General features: G+C 47.4%; 2 protein-coding genes across 2 annotated transcripts in view; one reads left to right on the top strand and one right to left on the bottom strand.

The window, feature by feature from the left end:
* The window catches only part of OXNAD1 (oxidoreductase NAD binding domain containing 1), a 44,708-nt gene extending 31,514 nt beyond the window's left edge, over positions 1 to 13,194 (bottom strand). The window contains exon 1 of the mRNA XM_029071401.2: positions 12,873 to 13,194. The gene's annotated coding sequence lies outside the window, so the exon portion shown is untranslated. The remainder of the gene's footprint in view (positions 1 to 12,872) is intronic.
* On the top strand, positions 13,023 to 17,313 carry DPH3 (diphthamide biosynthesis 3). Its single transcript, XM_029070837.2, has 3 exons — positions 13,023 to 13,152; positions 15,472 to 15,546; positions 16,394 to 17,313. Exons 1-3 carry the CDS (start codon positions 13,045 to 13,047, stop codon positions 16,457 to 16,459), a joined length of 249 nt encoding a protein of 82 aa, XP_028926670.1. The 5' UTR covers positions 13,023 to 13,044; the 3' UTR covers positions 16,460 to 17,313.

Raw genomic sequence — 17,313 nt, 5'->3', positions numbered from 1 at the left:
AAATCAGCAAAAGTGGAAATGGTGGAGTGTAAGGATGGGACCATAAGGGCCCCGGGGGTGGAGGCCAGCTGTGCCAGGGCCGACTTCCAGGGCCGGGCTGGGATGGAACGGGAGGGGGATAGGTGGTCTGTGGCGACGGCCCCCTCACTGGGCCTCTGCTCCATCCGACTCTCCCCATCTCCCACCCCCACCCCGCACCGATCTGGCCACTGCTCTCCTGCTTTGCAGCCCCAGAGGGTGGGACCCATAAGCCGTGCAAGAGGCAGAAGGCAGTAACGGTAGCACGGTTTAAAAATAAGTATGCTTAAAGGACTAGAAAAACCAGAGGGGGGAACGGAAAACCAAGGGGGCAGGGAAGGCGGGTGAGATGGGATGAGGGGATCAGATCAGGGTGCAGGTAGGAGTATGGTGCTCTGCCCACACTACGTGCTCAGTAAACATCATTGACTGATGAGAGGCAAGAAAGGTGCGAGCTGGAAATTAGGCACCGGCAGGCTGAGGGGGGCGGGAACCAGAATGGGATAGAGTAATTTACCTGAACAGTCTGCAAACATGAAAACGTCTGCTGGGGCTGAAGTGGAAGTGCCAACAGGTCTTAAAGTGCCTTCCGGGCATTGCTTAGCCCATAGGCTGCCAAACTATTTTAGTGTTTAGCTGTGTACGAGAAGGCAGTGGTGGACTCAGGGAGAGAAAGGGTGCTCCACGATGCTTGGCCTCCTCGTCTCGCTGTGGTGCCCCATCTGGGAACCACTGATTTTGTAGAAATGAGCACGGGTCCGTGAGTCAAATGGCCAAGCCTCCCAACCTCAGTCCCTGAACGCTTGCCACGTGATGTTCCAGCCTCTCAGAAGATGTGCACATAATGGCATTTTAGAAAAATGATCCAGGCAGCAGAATGAAGTTCTACGTTTCTTAGCAGGGAGTGAGCAAAATTTAGTGGCAGGAGCCAAGAGAACCAGGGTGCTGACTCCCTGATAAGAAACAGAGAACCAATTTAACTGAATTAGGTAAAGGAAGAGAAGGACTATGCAAACAGAGACAGTGGATGATACCAGAGAGACCATGGGGTTTTACTACCTTATTCACTCACTCACTCACTTCTCTGCATCATCTCCACTCATCCCTGATTTTTGAGGAGGGTTTCAAAGAGTATTTTAGTTGGGTCAGGACACAAGTGTTGAGAAGTCTAGGGTAGGAAGAGAAGGGCAGGGGACTTAGCATCGTGCCTCCAGCAACTCCCCTCTCCGGTCCGTACTTCACTCTGATGTCTGGATCATTTTTCTAAAACGCCATTTTGTGCCTATCTCACACTCTTCAAAATCCTCCAATGGGTCACCTACCCATTCCCCTCTGCCAAAAATCTGGCCCTCGGCTATGAGGCATCAATCAGCCCTCGCCCCTCTATTGATCCTCGCTCCTCTACTGATCCTCGCTCCTCTCCCACTACAACCCAGCTCACACATTTTGTTCCTCTTGAGCCAACCTACTCACTATGCATCATTCTCAACCCTCTCACCACTGACCTCTCACTCTCACTCTCCCTGTCTGGAACTCCCTCCCCACATGTATCCAGCAAATCACTACTCTCCCGATCTTCATAGCCCTCTTAAACTTACATCTGCTCCTCTCACCCTTCTCTCACCTCCCCACCCTACTTAACTCTAATCACTAGGTGCTCAATAAACTCAACTGATTAATATTGCTCTCCCCTGTCTCCCCCGCTATATAGTAAGTTCCCTGAGGGCAGGGATCATGTTTACTTACTCTTTCATACTATTCCAAGTGCTTAATATACATGTATGCACAGAGCAGATGCTCAATGAAAGCTACTGGTTGATCAGTTACCAGAATTCATTGGGAGTCCATTGTACGTAGCACTTGGAGAGTGCAATAGATATAAGAGACTTAGTCTCAAGTGCTCGCTTCACTTTCTCTTCTTTCTTCTGCTTTCCTTCCTTTTCTCCCATTCATTCAATCGTATTTAATGAGGCCTTACTGTGTGCAGAGCACTGTACTACTAGACTTAATTTCCTCCATAAAAACAACAACAGTGGCACTTACTATGCTCCTTCCCTTTTTTGAGCGTTTCAAAAACTATGCCCGTAAATATGGTATTTCTGCCTTTGGTTTCCTTCTGGTCCTACTCATATTTTTTGTCCCTCTTCTTTGTTCTCATTTTCTCTGTTACTTTGGCTGATTTTTTAACTGATTTCTCTCCTTTATTTCTCTATATTCCTCCCCTCTTTTTCCTTGTCCCTTGCCATCTCTTTTCCCCCACTGACCATACCTTCTTTCCTCAGCTTGCTTCCAGTCCCTGGATGCTGATTTCACCTCCTACAGTTTGTACTTCTCTTCCTGTCTTCTTCCCCCCTTTCCCTCTGACTGTCCTTCACAGTCCTTTCTTCTCTACACCACCTTCCTCTCGACAAAGAATTTTGCCTTTAGCCCAAGCTGGCCCTTCAGTCCCTACCTCCCCAGTACCTCTCAGGTCCTCTCAGAGACTCAATATTTTGGGCGCATTTCAAAATTTAACTGTACAACAGAATGTGGTGATACGGTCAAGTTGTTTAAATGCTCTATTTTAACCAAATGGGAAACTAAGTTCCTTACCCAATTACTCAGACTTCATAGCTCTTCCTCAACATAGGGAAGAATTTTTATTTTTCAGTCCAAAATCTTTTCTTCTATTACAAATAATATTACCAACAGTGCCATCTACTGGCGAAAGAGAGGTCATTCAGAAGTTATGAGATTTTAAAAACAGGCAATTCTGTCTCATATTTCTAACAAACTTACTCCATCTGTTTAACGTGAAAGCTCTTTGAGGAAAAGTATTTTTTTCAATGTTCTGTCAAGTGCCTGGAAAACTAAACCTATTCTGTAAATGTCAAAGGATTTTCAAAATCTTTACAAAACATAATTCAATCCACTTAATATGAACCTTTGCTTCCCTTCAGCAACAAGCTCGTATTTTACTTGAGAAAATGGAACTTTTGTACTTTAAGGTAAGAAAGAAAATGCCACTTCTGGGCCAGACTGATGGTCCATCTGGCCCAGAATCCTATCTCTGACAAGGTCAGCAAACCCCTTGGAAGAAACCTTGTTCTGGTGGTCCCCCTTGGGATGCCCCCGAATATTGAGAAATGAACCCTCTAACATCCTTAACTTTCTCTCTGGAAACCCACTGTGGTGGTAGTGGCAGGGGATTAAGACTGTGAGCCCCACGTGGGACAGCCTCATTACCTGGAATCTACCCCAGAGTTTAGAACAGTGCATGGCACATAGTAAGCACTTAAATACCAAAATTAAAATGAGTACTAGTATTCTTTCATTCAACCGTATTTACTGAGCACCTGTGTGCAGACCACTGTACTAACTGCTTGGAAAGTACAATTCAGCAACTGGAGACAATCCCTGCCCAACAATGGATGCCACCCACTGAGTGCAATGCACTGTCCTATGCGCTTCTCGCAAAGTACAACAGAAACAAATGACATGGTCCTTATCCACAAAGAGCTTACACTCCAACAAGGGACACATAAAAAAAAATATGTACAAATTACAGTAATCAGAAACGGTAGGATGTACAATTGAAATAAACTTAAGTAACAACTGCTGAGGGTGGGATATTGTTAGAAAAGGTTGGTGGGTTGATATCATTTGGGTGTTGGGAATTACTTGGGGAAAGCTCGGTGGAAGAGGAGGAATTTTAGAGAGCTTCAAATCTGGAGAAATTTGGGGAAAGGAAGGAGTTATCCTGTATCTACTCCAGTGCTTAGTCTGTTCTGTCATAAATTTATGCAAATCCCTAGGAAAGCTACTGACATACCCTGTGACAATGAATCCCATATGCTTATCACCCAATGCGTACACAAAAGCTTCATTTCCTTTATTTGAACCTATCATATTCAAGCATCAATGGGCGTCCATCCTCTTGCCTGATGTCATGAGATTTGGTGCCTGCCCTAGACAATCCTTTCACAATTCTGCAAACTTCTATCATGTTTCTCATGGCTTGTGTCTTTTCAAATGAGAAAGCTTCTCCTGTCCCTGATCATCTTGGCTGTTCTCCACCTCATTATTCCTACCAGGAATGTAGTGACTAGAACTATGAAGTTGTCCACAAATGGGCAAACTACAGCTTTAATTAAAGTGGAAGATTTATGGTAAAAAAACAAGACACCATAATAAATGCACTCCTAAATTCTATTAAGGGGAAATGTAGTTTTGGTGGTGGTGGTGTTTTTTTAATGTAGGTAGCTTTTTGCTTGTATGAGATATCCAAGGTTTATTTCAATCAAGACATTCAGTATAGAACACAAAGTTTACACAACCGTCATGGTTGAAATATTAAGTAACTCTCAATTTAATTTTAGAGGTACATTAAATTGCTGATTCTCCTTTTTAGGATGAAACAGTCTATATTATGTAGAAACTTGGGGTTTAATTCTAGTTAAATTAGCACCTCTCTTCTCTTCCCCTTTAAAAGTCCAGAATGGTCTATTATTGTATTTGCTAAATAATTATAAATACTTTCTCTTGTTGTTTTTGGCATAAACTCTCAAATGCAAACTCCCTTTGTTCTCCAATTTGCAGAATGAACCTTCAATGGCACTGAACAGAACTACCAGCCCTTATTCTATCATTGCTTGCCGTGACATTAGAATTAACAATATTTCAATAAAAACACAATGGGCACGATGGGCTCAAAGAAATTTAAAATACTCTGTACCAATTGACAAGTTACTTCTGGCTCACTATCTTATTACCAAATATTCCACCCATCTCCTGCTGACTTAGACTGCGAGCTCCATAAGGGTCAGGGACTTTGTCCAAATTGACTATCCTGTATCTACCCCAATGCTTAGTACAGTGCCTGGCACATTGTAAGCACTTAACAAGTATCGGAAAAATAAAAGTACCCATAAAAAGGTAATAGTAAATTAGAATTCTAGAAGTAATTACAACTGCTGTTTCATTAAATTTGAAATGGCGTTGAGTTGTCTGGTTTTTATTACCTTCACTCCACTGAGCCTGCATTCTCCACAGTCACCAATGAGTCCATGCCAAATCTAATAATCTCTACCCTGACTCTCTTTAACCTTTTTGCCTATTTTACACTACCAATCAATGGTATTTACTGAGCACTTACTTTATGCATAGCTCTGTACTAAGCACTTAGGACAGTACAATATAACAGAGTTGGTAGACACATTCCCTGTCCACAATAAACTTACAATCTAGAGGGGGAGGTAGACCTTAATGAAAATGAAAAAATTACAGGCATGTACATTCGTGCCATGTGGCTGAGGGTGGGGTGATTCAAAGGTGAAAATCCAAGTATGAGGGCAAGGCAAAAGAGAAGAGGAAATGAGGGGTTAGTTGGGGAAGGCCTCTTGGAGTTTTGAAGGTGGATAGTACATATCTTCAAAGTATATATTATAAATGATTTATTTAGATCTCTGATTGTCACCCCTTCTAAACTCTTGGGCGGGGTATGTGTCTGCTAACTTTGTTGTATTACTCTCTCCCAAGCTCTTAGTACCGCTCTGCACAAGTTAAGCACTAAATAAATACGATTAATGATGATGATGACGACAGGAGAGTGAGCATACGTTAGACATGAAGTGGGAGGGGGTTCCGTACCAAAGGCAGGACGTGGATGAGGGGAAGTGATGAAATAGACAAGATTGAGGTACAGTGGGTTGGTTGGCATTAGAGGAGTGGAGTGTGTGGGAAAGCAATGAGGTAAAGTAGGAGGGGGCAAGGTGAGCAGTTTCTGGCTGATTGGGAAGTGGATGGGCAATCACTGGAGGTTCTTGAGGAGTGGGGGAATTGGGACTCAATTGTTTTGAAGAAAAATGAACCAGGCAGCAGTGAAGTACAGACTGGAGTGGGAGGAGACAGGAGGCAGGGAAGTCAGCAAGGATACATACAAAAGTGCTATAAGTGATTCTGAATACAACAGTGCTTAGGCAGCACAGAAGTGCTGAAATGACAATTGTGAGGATATAACCTGGAGACATTAACTGGAGAATATTTCCTGAAGTCGTGGGAGTGGATGAACTCGCCAAGGGAGTGTAAAGTGAGAAGAGAAGGGGAGCCAGAGCAGAGAACCCTGAGGAGGGAAATGCATCAGGGGTGCAAGGTGGAGGAAGAGCTGGTGAAAGAGATGAGAAAGGAATGGATAGAAAATCAGCATGGCTTCGTGGCTAGAGCACAGGCCTGAGAGTCAAAGGACCGGGGTTCTAATCCCGGCTCAGCCACATGTCTGCTGTGTGACCTTGGGCAAGTCACTTAACTTCTCTGGGCCTCAGTTGCCTCATCTGCAAAATGGGGATTAAAAGCATGAACCCCATGTGGGACAGGGACTGTGTCCTATCCCAGAGCTTAGAACAGTGCCGTAAGTATTTTTACTAATAGTAATAGGAGAACCGGGAGAGAACCATATCAGTAAAACCAAAGTGAATGCTTCCAGTAAAAGGGAGTGGGGTACAGTGCCAAAACAGCTAAGAGATCAAAGATTAGGATGGAGCAGTGTCCCAAGGTGAGGCGGGGTACCCGCATCCCAAGGTCAACTGCTACCTTGTGACTGCCCGAGCCAGCAAGGTGAAACTCAAAAATGGGGGTAGGATTCTGCCCCCGCAACCAAAACCACTAATTTGATGCCCCAAGTCGGGAATGCAGATGGGGTCCCTCACCCCCGTACCAATCAAATTAGGTATGGAGGAGAGTGGGAGGGCGGAGGTTGGATAAACTGAGGCCGGAAGCTTGAGCAGCCTAGAAGCGCAGGTACTAAATACCTGTGGCCTCTGACCTTCTGGGGAGAGGATCGACATTTGCAGCAGCCGGCTGTGTGTCACCTCTACCCAGAGCATGGGATGCCCGCTCCGCCTGCACCAAGTGAGGAGCCATGCGATGGGTGAGTGTCCCGCTGAGCGCTTGTGGGGCTGGAAGCTATGGCACTTCGCCCCGGGTGCGTAATGCATAAATGTATTCCTCCAAGGGTGGGAAGCACTTGTGGGTGGTAGCAAGCTGCCTCTCCACGTGCCAGCAAGGCATAAGTGAATTCCTCCTGGGTGGGAAGCATCTGTGGGCGGGACCTAGGTTTGTCTCCATGGACGAGTAACACATAAGTATATTCACCCCGACAGGGAGGCTCTGATATCATTAAATAATCATATTCCTCTCCAAAGGGGCCTCCCGAAATGGAAGTTTAATTTGCCACGTCCAAGGTAATCAAATAATTCAATTTGCCTCACGGAATAAATTTTGTATAAAACTCAGCCTTTCTGTCCCCGATCTCTGTCTCTCACAGCAATGATTCCCGAACAAATCCATCCCCAGGTGACGGGTGGCAAGTAGTCAGGAAAGAAAGAAGTCAGGTGGCAAGGAAGAGGTCCTTGGTGACCTTGGAGAGAGCATTTTCAGAAAAGAGAAGAGGAACTGGGCTGTGGTGGGTCAAGAAGGGAGGCGAGGTGGGGGTGATGAAGTGAAGCCAGCAGGTATATAAATAAAACCCATCTGAGGACTTTGGCCAGGAAGAGCAGCAACGAGATGGGGAGATAGTAGAAGGATGCAATGGGTTCGAGAGGGGTTTATTTAGGCTATGGGATGGGTTGTGAGTATGTTTGAGGGCAGAGGGGACGTAGACATCATCGGAGAGTGAGAGTTTGATGATGGTGGTCACAGAAAGAAAATGAGTCAGTACAAGCATCTTATTAAGTGAGAAGGAATGGAGTCAGAGGGTTGATTTTGAAAGTACAGAAGCCGATCCCGAGTGCTCAGTGTTCTGCTTGCAGTAAATGTTCAATAAATTGTTTAACTGATCATTTCTCAAGAGATGGTTGAAAAATATGACTACCTCCTGCCCGATGACTTTGACTTGGTCAACAGAGTACTCGGCATGATTATCAGAGGCAAGAGATTGGATAGAGCATGGGCCCGGGAGTCACGTCATGGGTTCTAATCCCAGCTGCTCCATTTGTCTGCTGTGTGACTTTGGCCAAGTCACTTTACTTCGCTTCAGTTCCCTCATCTGGAAAATGGGGATTAGGACTGTGAGCCCCGTGTGGGACAGGGACTGTGTCCAATCTGAATATCCTGTATCTACCCCAGTACTTAGAACAGTGCCTGGCACATAGTGCTTAATAAAAACCGTAATTATTATTACTATTATTATTAATAGAGTGGGGAGGTGGAAGTTAGAAACACCAGGAATAAATGGAGAGGGCAAGGGGAGTCGAAGAGAAGCATAATGTCACTGAACACGAGGGTCACTTCGGCAAGTCACTTAACTTCTCTGTGCCTCAGTTACCGCATCTGTAAAATGTGGATTAAAACTATAAGCCTTACGTGGGACAGGGACTGTGTCCAACATGATCAGCTTGTATCCACCCCATCACTTGGTATAGTGTCTAGCCCACAGTAAGCATTTAAATGCACTTAAAGAAAGAGTGGTAGCCAACTAGGATGAATACCCCTCTAGACTTTGAGCTCACTGCAGACAGGGATGGTCACTCTTTATTGCTATACTGTACTTTCCCAAGCGCTTAGTACAGTGCTCTGCACACAGTAAGTGCTCAATAAATACGATTATTAATAATAATAATAATAATGACGGTATTTGTTAAGCGCTTACTATGTACCAAGCACCGTTCTAAACACTGGGGTAGATACAAGGTAATCAAGTTGTCCCAGGTGGGGCTCACAGATTTAATCCCCATTTTACAGATTAGGTAACTGAGGCCTGGAGAAGCTAAGTGACTTACCCAAAATCACAGAGCAGAAAGTGGCAGAGATGGGATTAGAACCCACAACCTCTGACTCCCAAGCCCAGGCTCTTTCCACTAAGCCACGCTGCTTCTCTATAATAGCATTTCTTAAGCGGTTACTATGTCTCAGGCACCGTTCTAAGCACTGGGGTGAACACAAGGTGATAATAATAGTAGTAATAATAATGGTATTTAAGCCCATACTATGTGCCAAGGACTGTTCTAAGCACTGGGGTAGATACAAGATAATCAGGTTGTCCCACGTGGGGCTCACAGTCCTAATCCCCATTTTAGAGATGAGGTCACCGAGGTCCACAGAAGTGATGTGACTTGCCCAAGGTCACATTGCAGACAAATGGCACTAGTCCAGCATTAAAACCCACGTCCTCTGACTCCCAAGCCCGGGCTCTTGCCACTAAGCCCCGCTGCTTCTCATAATCCCACAGGCCTCACGGTCGTAATCCTCACTGTAATAATAATAATAATAATAATAATAATAATGTTGGTATTTGTTAAGCGCTTACTATGTGCCGAGCACTGTTCTAAGCGCTGGGGTAGACATAGGGGAATCAGGTTGTCCCACATGGGGCTCACAGTCTTAATCCCCATTTTACAGATGAGGTAACTGAGGCCCAAAGAAGTTAAGTGACTTGCCCACAGTCACACAGCTGACAAGTGGCCGAGCCAGGATTCGAACTCATGACCTCTGACTCCAAAGCCCGTGCTCTTTCCACTGAGCCACGCTGCTTCTCCTCACTGTGCAGATGAGGGAATTTAGGCACAAGAAAGTCCAAAGAAGGAAGTCAAAGGAAGTCCCCTCTTCAAAGCCCTACTGAGAGCTCACCTCCTCCAGGAGGCCTTCCCAGAATGAGCCCTCCCTTTCCCTCTGCTCCTCCTCCCTTCCCCATCGCCCCTACTCCCTCCCTCTGCTCTACCCCCTTCCCCTCCCCACAGCACTTGTGTATACTCGTATATACTATTTATTACTCTATTTTATTGATGACGTGTCTATATCTATGATTCTATTTATCTATTTTAATACTATCCATGCCTGACTACTTGTTTTGTTCTGATGTCCATCTCCCCCTTTTATTCATTCAATAGTATTTATTGAGCGCTTACTATGTGCAGAGCACTGTACTAAGCGCTTGGAATGTACAAATCGGTAACAGATAGAGTCCCTGCCCTTTGACGGGATTACAATCTAATTGGGGGAGACGGACAGACAAGAACAATAGCAATAAATAGGATCGAGGGGAAGAACATCTCGTTAAAACAATAGCAAATAAGTAGAATCACGGTGATGTACATCTCATTAACAAAATAAATAGGGTAATGATATTGACAGGCCGGGGCAAAGGGGTGGGGTGACACTATTGGTCGGCATTCATTCATTTACTCAATAGTATTTATTGAGCGCTTACTATGTGCAGAGCACTGGAATACACCCTTGGAATGTACAAATCGGTAACAGATAGAGACAGTCCCTGCCCTTTGACGGGCGCACAGTCTAATCGGGGGAGACGGGCAGACAAGAACAATGGCAATAAAGAGAGTCAAGGGGAAGAACATCTCATTAAAACAACAGCAAATAAATAGAATCAGGGTGATGTACATCTCATTAAACAAAATAAACAAAATTAATAGGATGCTGAAGATATATACAGTTGAGCGGATGAGCACAGTGCTGAGGGGGTGGGACGGGAGAGGGGGAGGAGCAGAGGGAAAGGTGGGAGAAGAGGGTTTAGACAGTGAGCCCGTTGTTGGGCAGGGATGGTCTGTCTCTGTTGCCGAATTGTCCATTCCAAGCGCTTAGTACAGTACTCTGCACACGGTAAGTGCTCAATAAATACGACTGAATGAATGAATAATCCCATAGGACTCCATGCAGGAACTCGGGCACAAGGAAGTCAAATGACTTGCACAAGGTCACACAGGCGGCATTAGAACCCACACCCTTGTGCTTTCCAGGCCCGTGCTCCCGCCATGAATAATAATAATGATGATGGTATTAGTTAAGCGCTTACTGGGTGCCATGCACTGTTCTTAGCGCTGGGGAGGGAGGGGCTATAAGGTGATCAGGTCGTCCCACGTGGGGCTCCCAATCTTAATCCCCCATTTTCCAGGTGAGGTCACTGAGGCCCAGAGAAGTGAAGTGACCACACAGCTGCCAAGTGGAGGCGGGATTAAAACCCACGACATCTGACTCCCAAGCCCAGGCTCTTTCCACTGAGCCACGCTGCTTCATTAGACCAGGCTGAAATACTACTACTAATAATGGTGGTATTTGTTAAGCGCTTACTGTGTGCCAAGCACCGTTCTAAGCGCTGAGGTAGATTCAAGGTCACCAGGTTGCTCCACAGGGGGCTCCCAGTCTTCATCCCCATTTTGCAGAGGAGGTCACCGAGGCCCAGAGAAGTGTCGTGACTTACCCAAGATCAGCCAGGAGACAAGTTACGGAGCCGGCATGAGAACCCGTGACCTCTTCCTCCCCAGCTCGGGCTCTTGCCACTGAGCCGTGCGGCTTCCACACTGTACTCTCCCCAAGGCACGGCTGAGTGCTCTGCACACAGTGAACACCCGCTAAACACCGGGGCAGGCGGCCTGGGGGGGAGGTCAGAGGTCACGCCGTGGGGCCGGGGAGGAGGGATCCATTTACTTTTATGCCCTCCCTCCTTACATCTACCAAACTAGCTCTCTTCGCCCCCTTTAAAGGCCTACTGAGAGCTCACCTCCTCCAGGAGGCCTACCCACACTGGGCCCACGTCCTACCTGTGTCCTGCAGTGCCCTCCCTCCTCACAGCCTCCAAACTAAGTCTCTTTCCCCCTTCAAAGCCCTGCTGAGAGCTCACCTCCTCCAGGAGGCCTGCCCACACAGGGCCTATGCCCTACCTCTGTCCTGCAGTGCCCTCCCTCCTCACAGCCCCCAAACTAAGTCTCTTCCCCACTTCAAAGTCCTGCTGAGAGCTCACCTCCTCCAGGAGGGCCTGCAGAGAGCTCACCTCCTCCAGGAGGCCTGCCCACACTGAACCCAGGTCCTCCCTCTGTCCTGCAATGCTCTCCCTCCTCCCATCTGCTAAACTAGCTCTCTTCCCCCCTCACCCCCACTTTAAAGCTCTGCTGAGAGCTCACCTCCTCCAGGAGGCCTCCCCACACAGGGCCTACGTCCTACCTCTGTCCTGCAGTGCCCTCCCTCCTCACAGCCTCCAAACTAAGTCTCTTTCCCCCTTCAAAGCCCTGCTGAGAGCTCACCTCCTCCAGGAGGCCTGCCCACACAGTGCCTATGCCCTACCTCTGTCCTGCAGTGCCCTCCCTCCTCACAGCCCCCAAACTAAGTCTCTTTCCCCCTTCAAAGCCCTGCTGAGAGCTCACCTCCTCCAGGAGGCCTGCCCACACTCAGCCCACGTCCTACCTCTGTCCTACAATCCCCTCCCTCCTCACAGCCCCCAAACTCACTCTCTTTCCCCCTCCAAAGCCCCGCTGAGAGCTCACCTCCTCCAGGAGGCCTGCCCACACCGGGCCCACGTCCTACCATTGACCTGCAATGCCCTCCTTCCTCCCATTTACCAATCTAACTCTCTTCCCCCCCTTCAAAGCCCTGCTGAGAGCTCACCTCCTCCAGGAGGGCCTGCTGCGAGCTCACCTCCTCCAGGAGGGCTTCCAAGACTGAGCCCAGGTCCTCCCTCTGCCCTGCAATGCCCTCCCTCCTTACCTCCCCCAAACTCTCTCTCTTTCCCTTTTCCAAGCCCCGCTGAGAGCTCACCTCCTCCAGGAGGCCTGTCCAGACTGAGCCCTCCCTTTCCCTCTGCCCCTCCTCCCCCCTCCTCCCCCTAGCACTTCTGTCTATTTATATATATTATTTACTTCTCGAATTAATGACATATCTATGAATCTTTCTACTTTGAGGCTACTGCTGCCTGACTGCCTAATTGCGCTGCCTTTCTCCCCCCTTTTTAGACCGCGAGCCCGTCGTGGGGCAGGGAAGGTCCTTATCTGCTGCCCAGTTGTCCATTCCGAGCGCTTAGTGCAGGGCTCTGCACACCCTCATTGCTCAATAAATACGACTGAATGAATGACTGAATGAATGAATGAACTTACGTCCGCTCGGCGGGTCCCTGGCCCGAGCCCCGCGTCCGCACGTGCGCTCCCCGGGCCGCCGACAGCGCCTCCCCGCGGCCGCCGGGCAAAGGGCGGGGCTCCGCCTCGGTCTCCACGGCAACGCCCTCCGTGAACTTCCGGGGCCGGGGAGCGGAAGCGGGGCCCGCCGGCCATGGCGGTCTTCCACGACGAGGTGGAGATCGAGGACTTCGAGTACGACGAAGAGACGGAGACCTACTCGTACCCCTGCCCCTGCGGGGACAACTTCCTTATCAGCAAGGTATCGCCGGGGGTCGGGCGGCCGCCGTCCCCCGGGGGGGGAAGGGAGGGGCGGGGGACGCTCTGTGCGTCTCCGTTCTCTGTCCGGCCGCTCCCCCAACCTCGGCCGCGCGCGTTCCGCCCGGGACGCCGTTCCGCCCTGCGCGGGCCCCACCGCGGGGACCCGCATGGCCCAGTGGCCTGCAATGCCCTCCCTCCACACCTCCCCCAAACCAGCTCTCTTCCCCCTTTCTAAAGTCCTGCTGAGAGCTCACCTCCTCCAGGAGGCCTGCCCACACTCAACCCACATCCTACTATTCATTCAACAGTATTTATTGAGCGCTTACTCTGTGCAGAGCACTGGACTAAGCGCTGGGAATGGACAATTCAACTACTGCTGTCCTACAATGCCTTCCCTCCTCAGTCACCAAACTATCTCTCTTCCCCCCCCCCTTTAAAGCCCTGCTGAGAGCTCACCTCCTCCAGGAGGCCTGCCCACACAGCCCACATCCTACTATTCATTCAATAGTATTTATTGAGCACTTACTATGTGCAGAGCACTGTACTAAGTACTTGGAATGGACAATTTACTACCACTGTCCTACAATGCCCTCCCTCCTCAGTCACCAAACTAGCTCTCTCCCCCCACCCCTTTAAAGCCCTGCTGAGAGCTCACCTCCTCCAGGAGGCCTGCCCACACTCAGCCCACATCCTACTAGTCATTCATTCAATAGTATTTTTTGAGTACTTACTATGTGCAGAGCACTGTACTAGGTGCTTGGAATGGACAATTCAACTACTACTACTGACCTGGACTGCCCTCCCTCCTCACCTCCCCCAAACTAACTCTCTTCCCCCTTTCAAAGCCCTATTGAGAGCTCACCGCGGGGGCACGGGGTCCTGGGTTCTAATCCTGCCTCCACTCCTTGTCTGCCGTGTGACCTTGGGTTGTCTGTCTGTCTCCCCCGATTAGACTGTAAGTCCGTCAAAGGGCAGGGACTGTCTCTATCTGTTGCCGATTTGTACATTCCAAGCGCTTAGTACAGAGCTCTGCACATAGTAAGCACTCAATAAATACTATTAAATGAAGGATGAAGTTGCTTCACTCCTCTGGGCCTCAGAAGCAACGTGGTTTAGAAGCGAGGGGGATGAAGCCTGGGAGGCTCAGGTGGGGCAACCTGGTGACCTCCTATCTACCCCAGCGCTTAGAACAGTACTTGGCACATAGTAAGCGCTTAACAAATACCATCGTTATTATTATCTGTAAAGTGGGGATTAGGACTGTGACTCCCACGTGGGGCAACCTGATTACCTACCACAGTACTCAGAACAGTGCTTGGCACATAAGAAGTGCTTAACAGATACCATCATTATTATTATCTGTAAAATGGGGATTAAGACTCTGAGGCCCCATGTGGGACTTGAATTGGGTCCAAACTGTTTAGTTTGTATATACCCAGGTGCTTAGTACAGGGAGTGACACTTAGTAAGTGCTTAACAAATGCCTTAAAAAAGGAGAGAATGTATGGGGAAGGCTTCGCGGCTCCTTTGGGCACAAGACACACCCTATCGTCTGAGTGGGCATGGAGATGTGGGGTTGTGGTATCCGTGGGGCATCTAAGACTACCCCCTTCCCCCTCCTCCAGCCACGGGATGGGGCGCGGAGCAGCAAAGGGAGAGGTGGCATAATAAATTATTATTATGATACATGTTAAGTGCTATGTGCCAAGCACTGGACTAAGCGCTGGGGAAGATACAGGTTAATCAGGTTGGATCCAATCCCTGTGCCATATGGGGCTCACGCTCTTAATGCCCATTGTACAGATGAGGTAACTGAGGCCCAGAGAACTGAAGGGAATTACCCAAGGTCACACAGCAGACACGTGGCGGAGCCGGGATTAGAACCCACAACCTTCTGACTCCCAGGCACATGCTCTATCCACTACTAGGGGAAGCAGCGTGGTTTAGTGGAAAGAGCCTGGGCTTCGGAGTCAGAGGTCATGAGTTCGACTCCTGGCTCTGCCACTTGTCAGCTGTGTGACTGTGGGCAAGTCACTTAACTTCTCTGTGCCTCAGTTACCTCATCTGTAAAATGGGGATTAACTGTGAGCCTCACGTGGGACAACCTGATTACCCTGTATCTACCCCAGCTCTTAGAACAGTGCTCTGCACATAGTAAGCACTTAACAAATACCAGCATTATTATTATTACACCATACTCCCGGTGGTCAGGGAATGTCTCTGCCAACTCTGCTGTACTCTCCCAAGTGCCTCGTACAATGCTTTGCACACTGTAAGCGCTCAGTAAATACCATTGATTGATTGTGCTATCTTATTGCAGGAAGACTTAGAAAATGGAGAAGATGTTGCTACCTGCCCAAGCTGTTCCCTCCTTCTAAAAGTGATATATGACAAAGTAAGTGTTTTAAAATTCTTCGCATGGCAAGGGATAAGTGATAGTGATGTCGGCAAAGCTGTGGAAATGTTCTTTCAGGGAACCTAAAAGTAACGGGGTGAGAGGATCCTCTGTTTTACCAGCAGGTCAGCAGGGGATCTAGCAAGCCCACGCTGCATTCACTGAGACTGGGGACGTCCCTGACTTCTTGCCAGGCTGGGAAGAAAATGGAAAAGTTTGCTTCTTTTACCTGCCCTTGTCTTCGTGACAAGTTATCATGGTCCTTCACAAATCATTGATTTAGTATTTTAAGCATTAGAATTTAGAATTCTGCCCACGGGTCCAGATTCTTAGAGCCTACATCTGATTATCCTGGGTAAAAGGACAGGAAGACCATAGAAAGTTGAAGTTCATTCTGAACAAGTGGATGAATTCATTTTTCATGTCTTCTCCCTGGCTGGACCCACTCTAAATTGACAATTTTAGGAGGTTTTAAATTTTTTTGTCCCGGCTAAATTCTAGAAATGTTTTGCAAACACTTGAAGTGACCAAGGAAGGGGGTGGGGAACAGACAGACCGAAGTCTATACAGAACATGGATAATTGAATGTTGAATAATTAAGATGGCAGGTCTCTGATCCATGGTTTGACAAATTGCATTGTCTTTGTAAAATAAACACGCATTTAGGCCTCAAGAAAAATGTGGCCATTAGAGTTCATACCTTCACCTGCCACTGCAGCCATATGAATAATTATAAGAGAGCACAGGAGTAAGAAGGCATAAAGCAGGTCTAATTTGATGTTGTGTTTAAAAACTTTGTAATATTTCTGAATTTTAGGTGCTTAATTGTGTTGTTTGCCTCCTTTAGGATCAGTTTATGAGTGGTGAAATAGTTACAGCACCTTCCAGTAACAAGGAATTGGTTAAATGTTGAAGACCACCTCAATAATTTATTCCAAACTTCCACGGATGGACCTTGGACGAATGAGAAATGTCAAAAACAGGACTTCTGGACAGTGGCTGTGTAACTGGTGGTGTCATGACAAAGGGCAGCTTTTTTAGGTCACTGACTGCAATACTGGGGACAATAAAGAGCTGAGCTAGCACAAGTGTCCAGATTGGGATTTTTGTATGTACAAGCTTGAATGTTTATCCAGTTTTAAGTTGTCGTACTTTTTAGAATTGCCAGAGGACGTCGCCAAATCAGCAGAGGTTTCTTCAAATTCATTATGTAATACACTGTCTTTTTTTTAAAACTTAATCTAGTGCATCCTCTACCTCAAAATCAGTAGCATTTTTCAGCAGACAATGTGGGTGGATCATACTGATCATTCAAAGTTCTCCTAATTTGAGATTCACTCCACAGGATTGACTTTTCTGTTCAGTCCCCTTTCCCCCCGAAATATTTTTTTAAAAAAGATTGAGTCTTGGGGTTGAATTAGCACCTCATGTTGTTTTCCAGTCATCTGCAATGGCCAGGAAGAGAAAGTACAGTAAATTGACAATTTCCCAAAAGGTAACGGTTACTTGTGTCATGGAAGATAAGGAGAAGTCAAACAGTGAAATTTTTTAGGGGAAGAGGAGGAAGAAGAGAAACTGCCAGAGACCATCCATCCTACCCAGAAAGAAGCTGGACAGCACTAGCAGTCATTGAATCTGCAATAAATAGCAGTAATGTGAATGACGGTGTGTCTAAAACAATTGACCGAATCACTGAAGTTGTCTGAACTGTATAAGAACACCACAGAACCATATTCTCTATATTAAACAAGAACTAAAAGCTTTAAA

The sequence above is a fragment of the Ornithorhynchus anatinus genome, chromosome 8 (genome assembly GCF_004115215.2).
Source record: "Ornithorhynchus anatinus isolate Pmale09 chromosome 8, mOrnAna1.pri.v4, whole genome shotgun sequence".
NCBI lineage: Eukaryota > Metazoa > Chordata > Mammalia > Monotremata > Ornithorhynchidae > Ornithorhynchus > Ornithorhynchus anatinus.
This window is presented reverse-complemented; position numbering and strand designations above follow the sequence as displayed.

What these genes read in the sequence shown, in the direction of transcription:
- DPH3 (XM_029070837.2), top strand. Translation starts at nt 13,045, where the DNA reads ATGGCGGTCTTCCACGACGAGGTGGAGATCGAGGACTTCGAGTACGAC. An exon ending in ACAACTTCCTTATCAGCAAG is followed by an intron (nt 13,153 to 15,471) that starts GTATCGCCGGGG and finishes ATCTTATTGCAG; the next exon opens with GAAGACTTAGAAAATGGAGA. An exon ending in TAAAAGTGATATATGACAAA is followed by an intron (nt 15,547 to 16,393) that starts GTAAGTGTTTTA and finishes TGCCTCCTTTAG; the next exon opens with GATCAGTTTATGAGTGGTGA.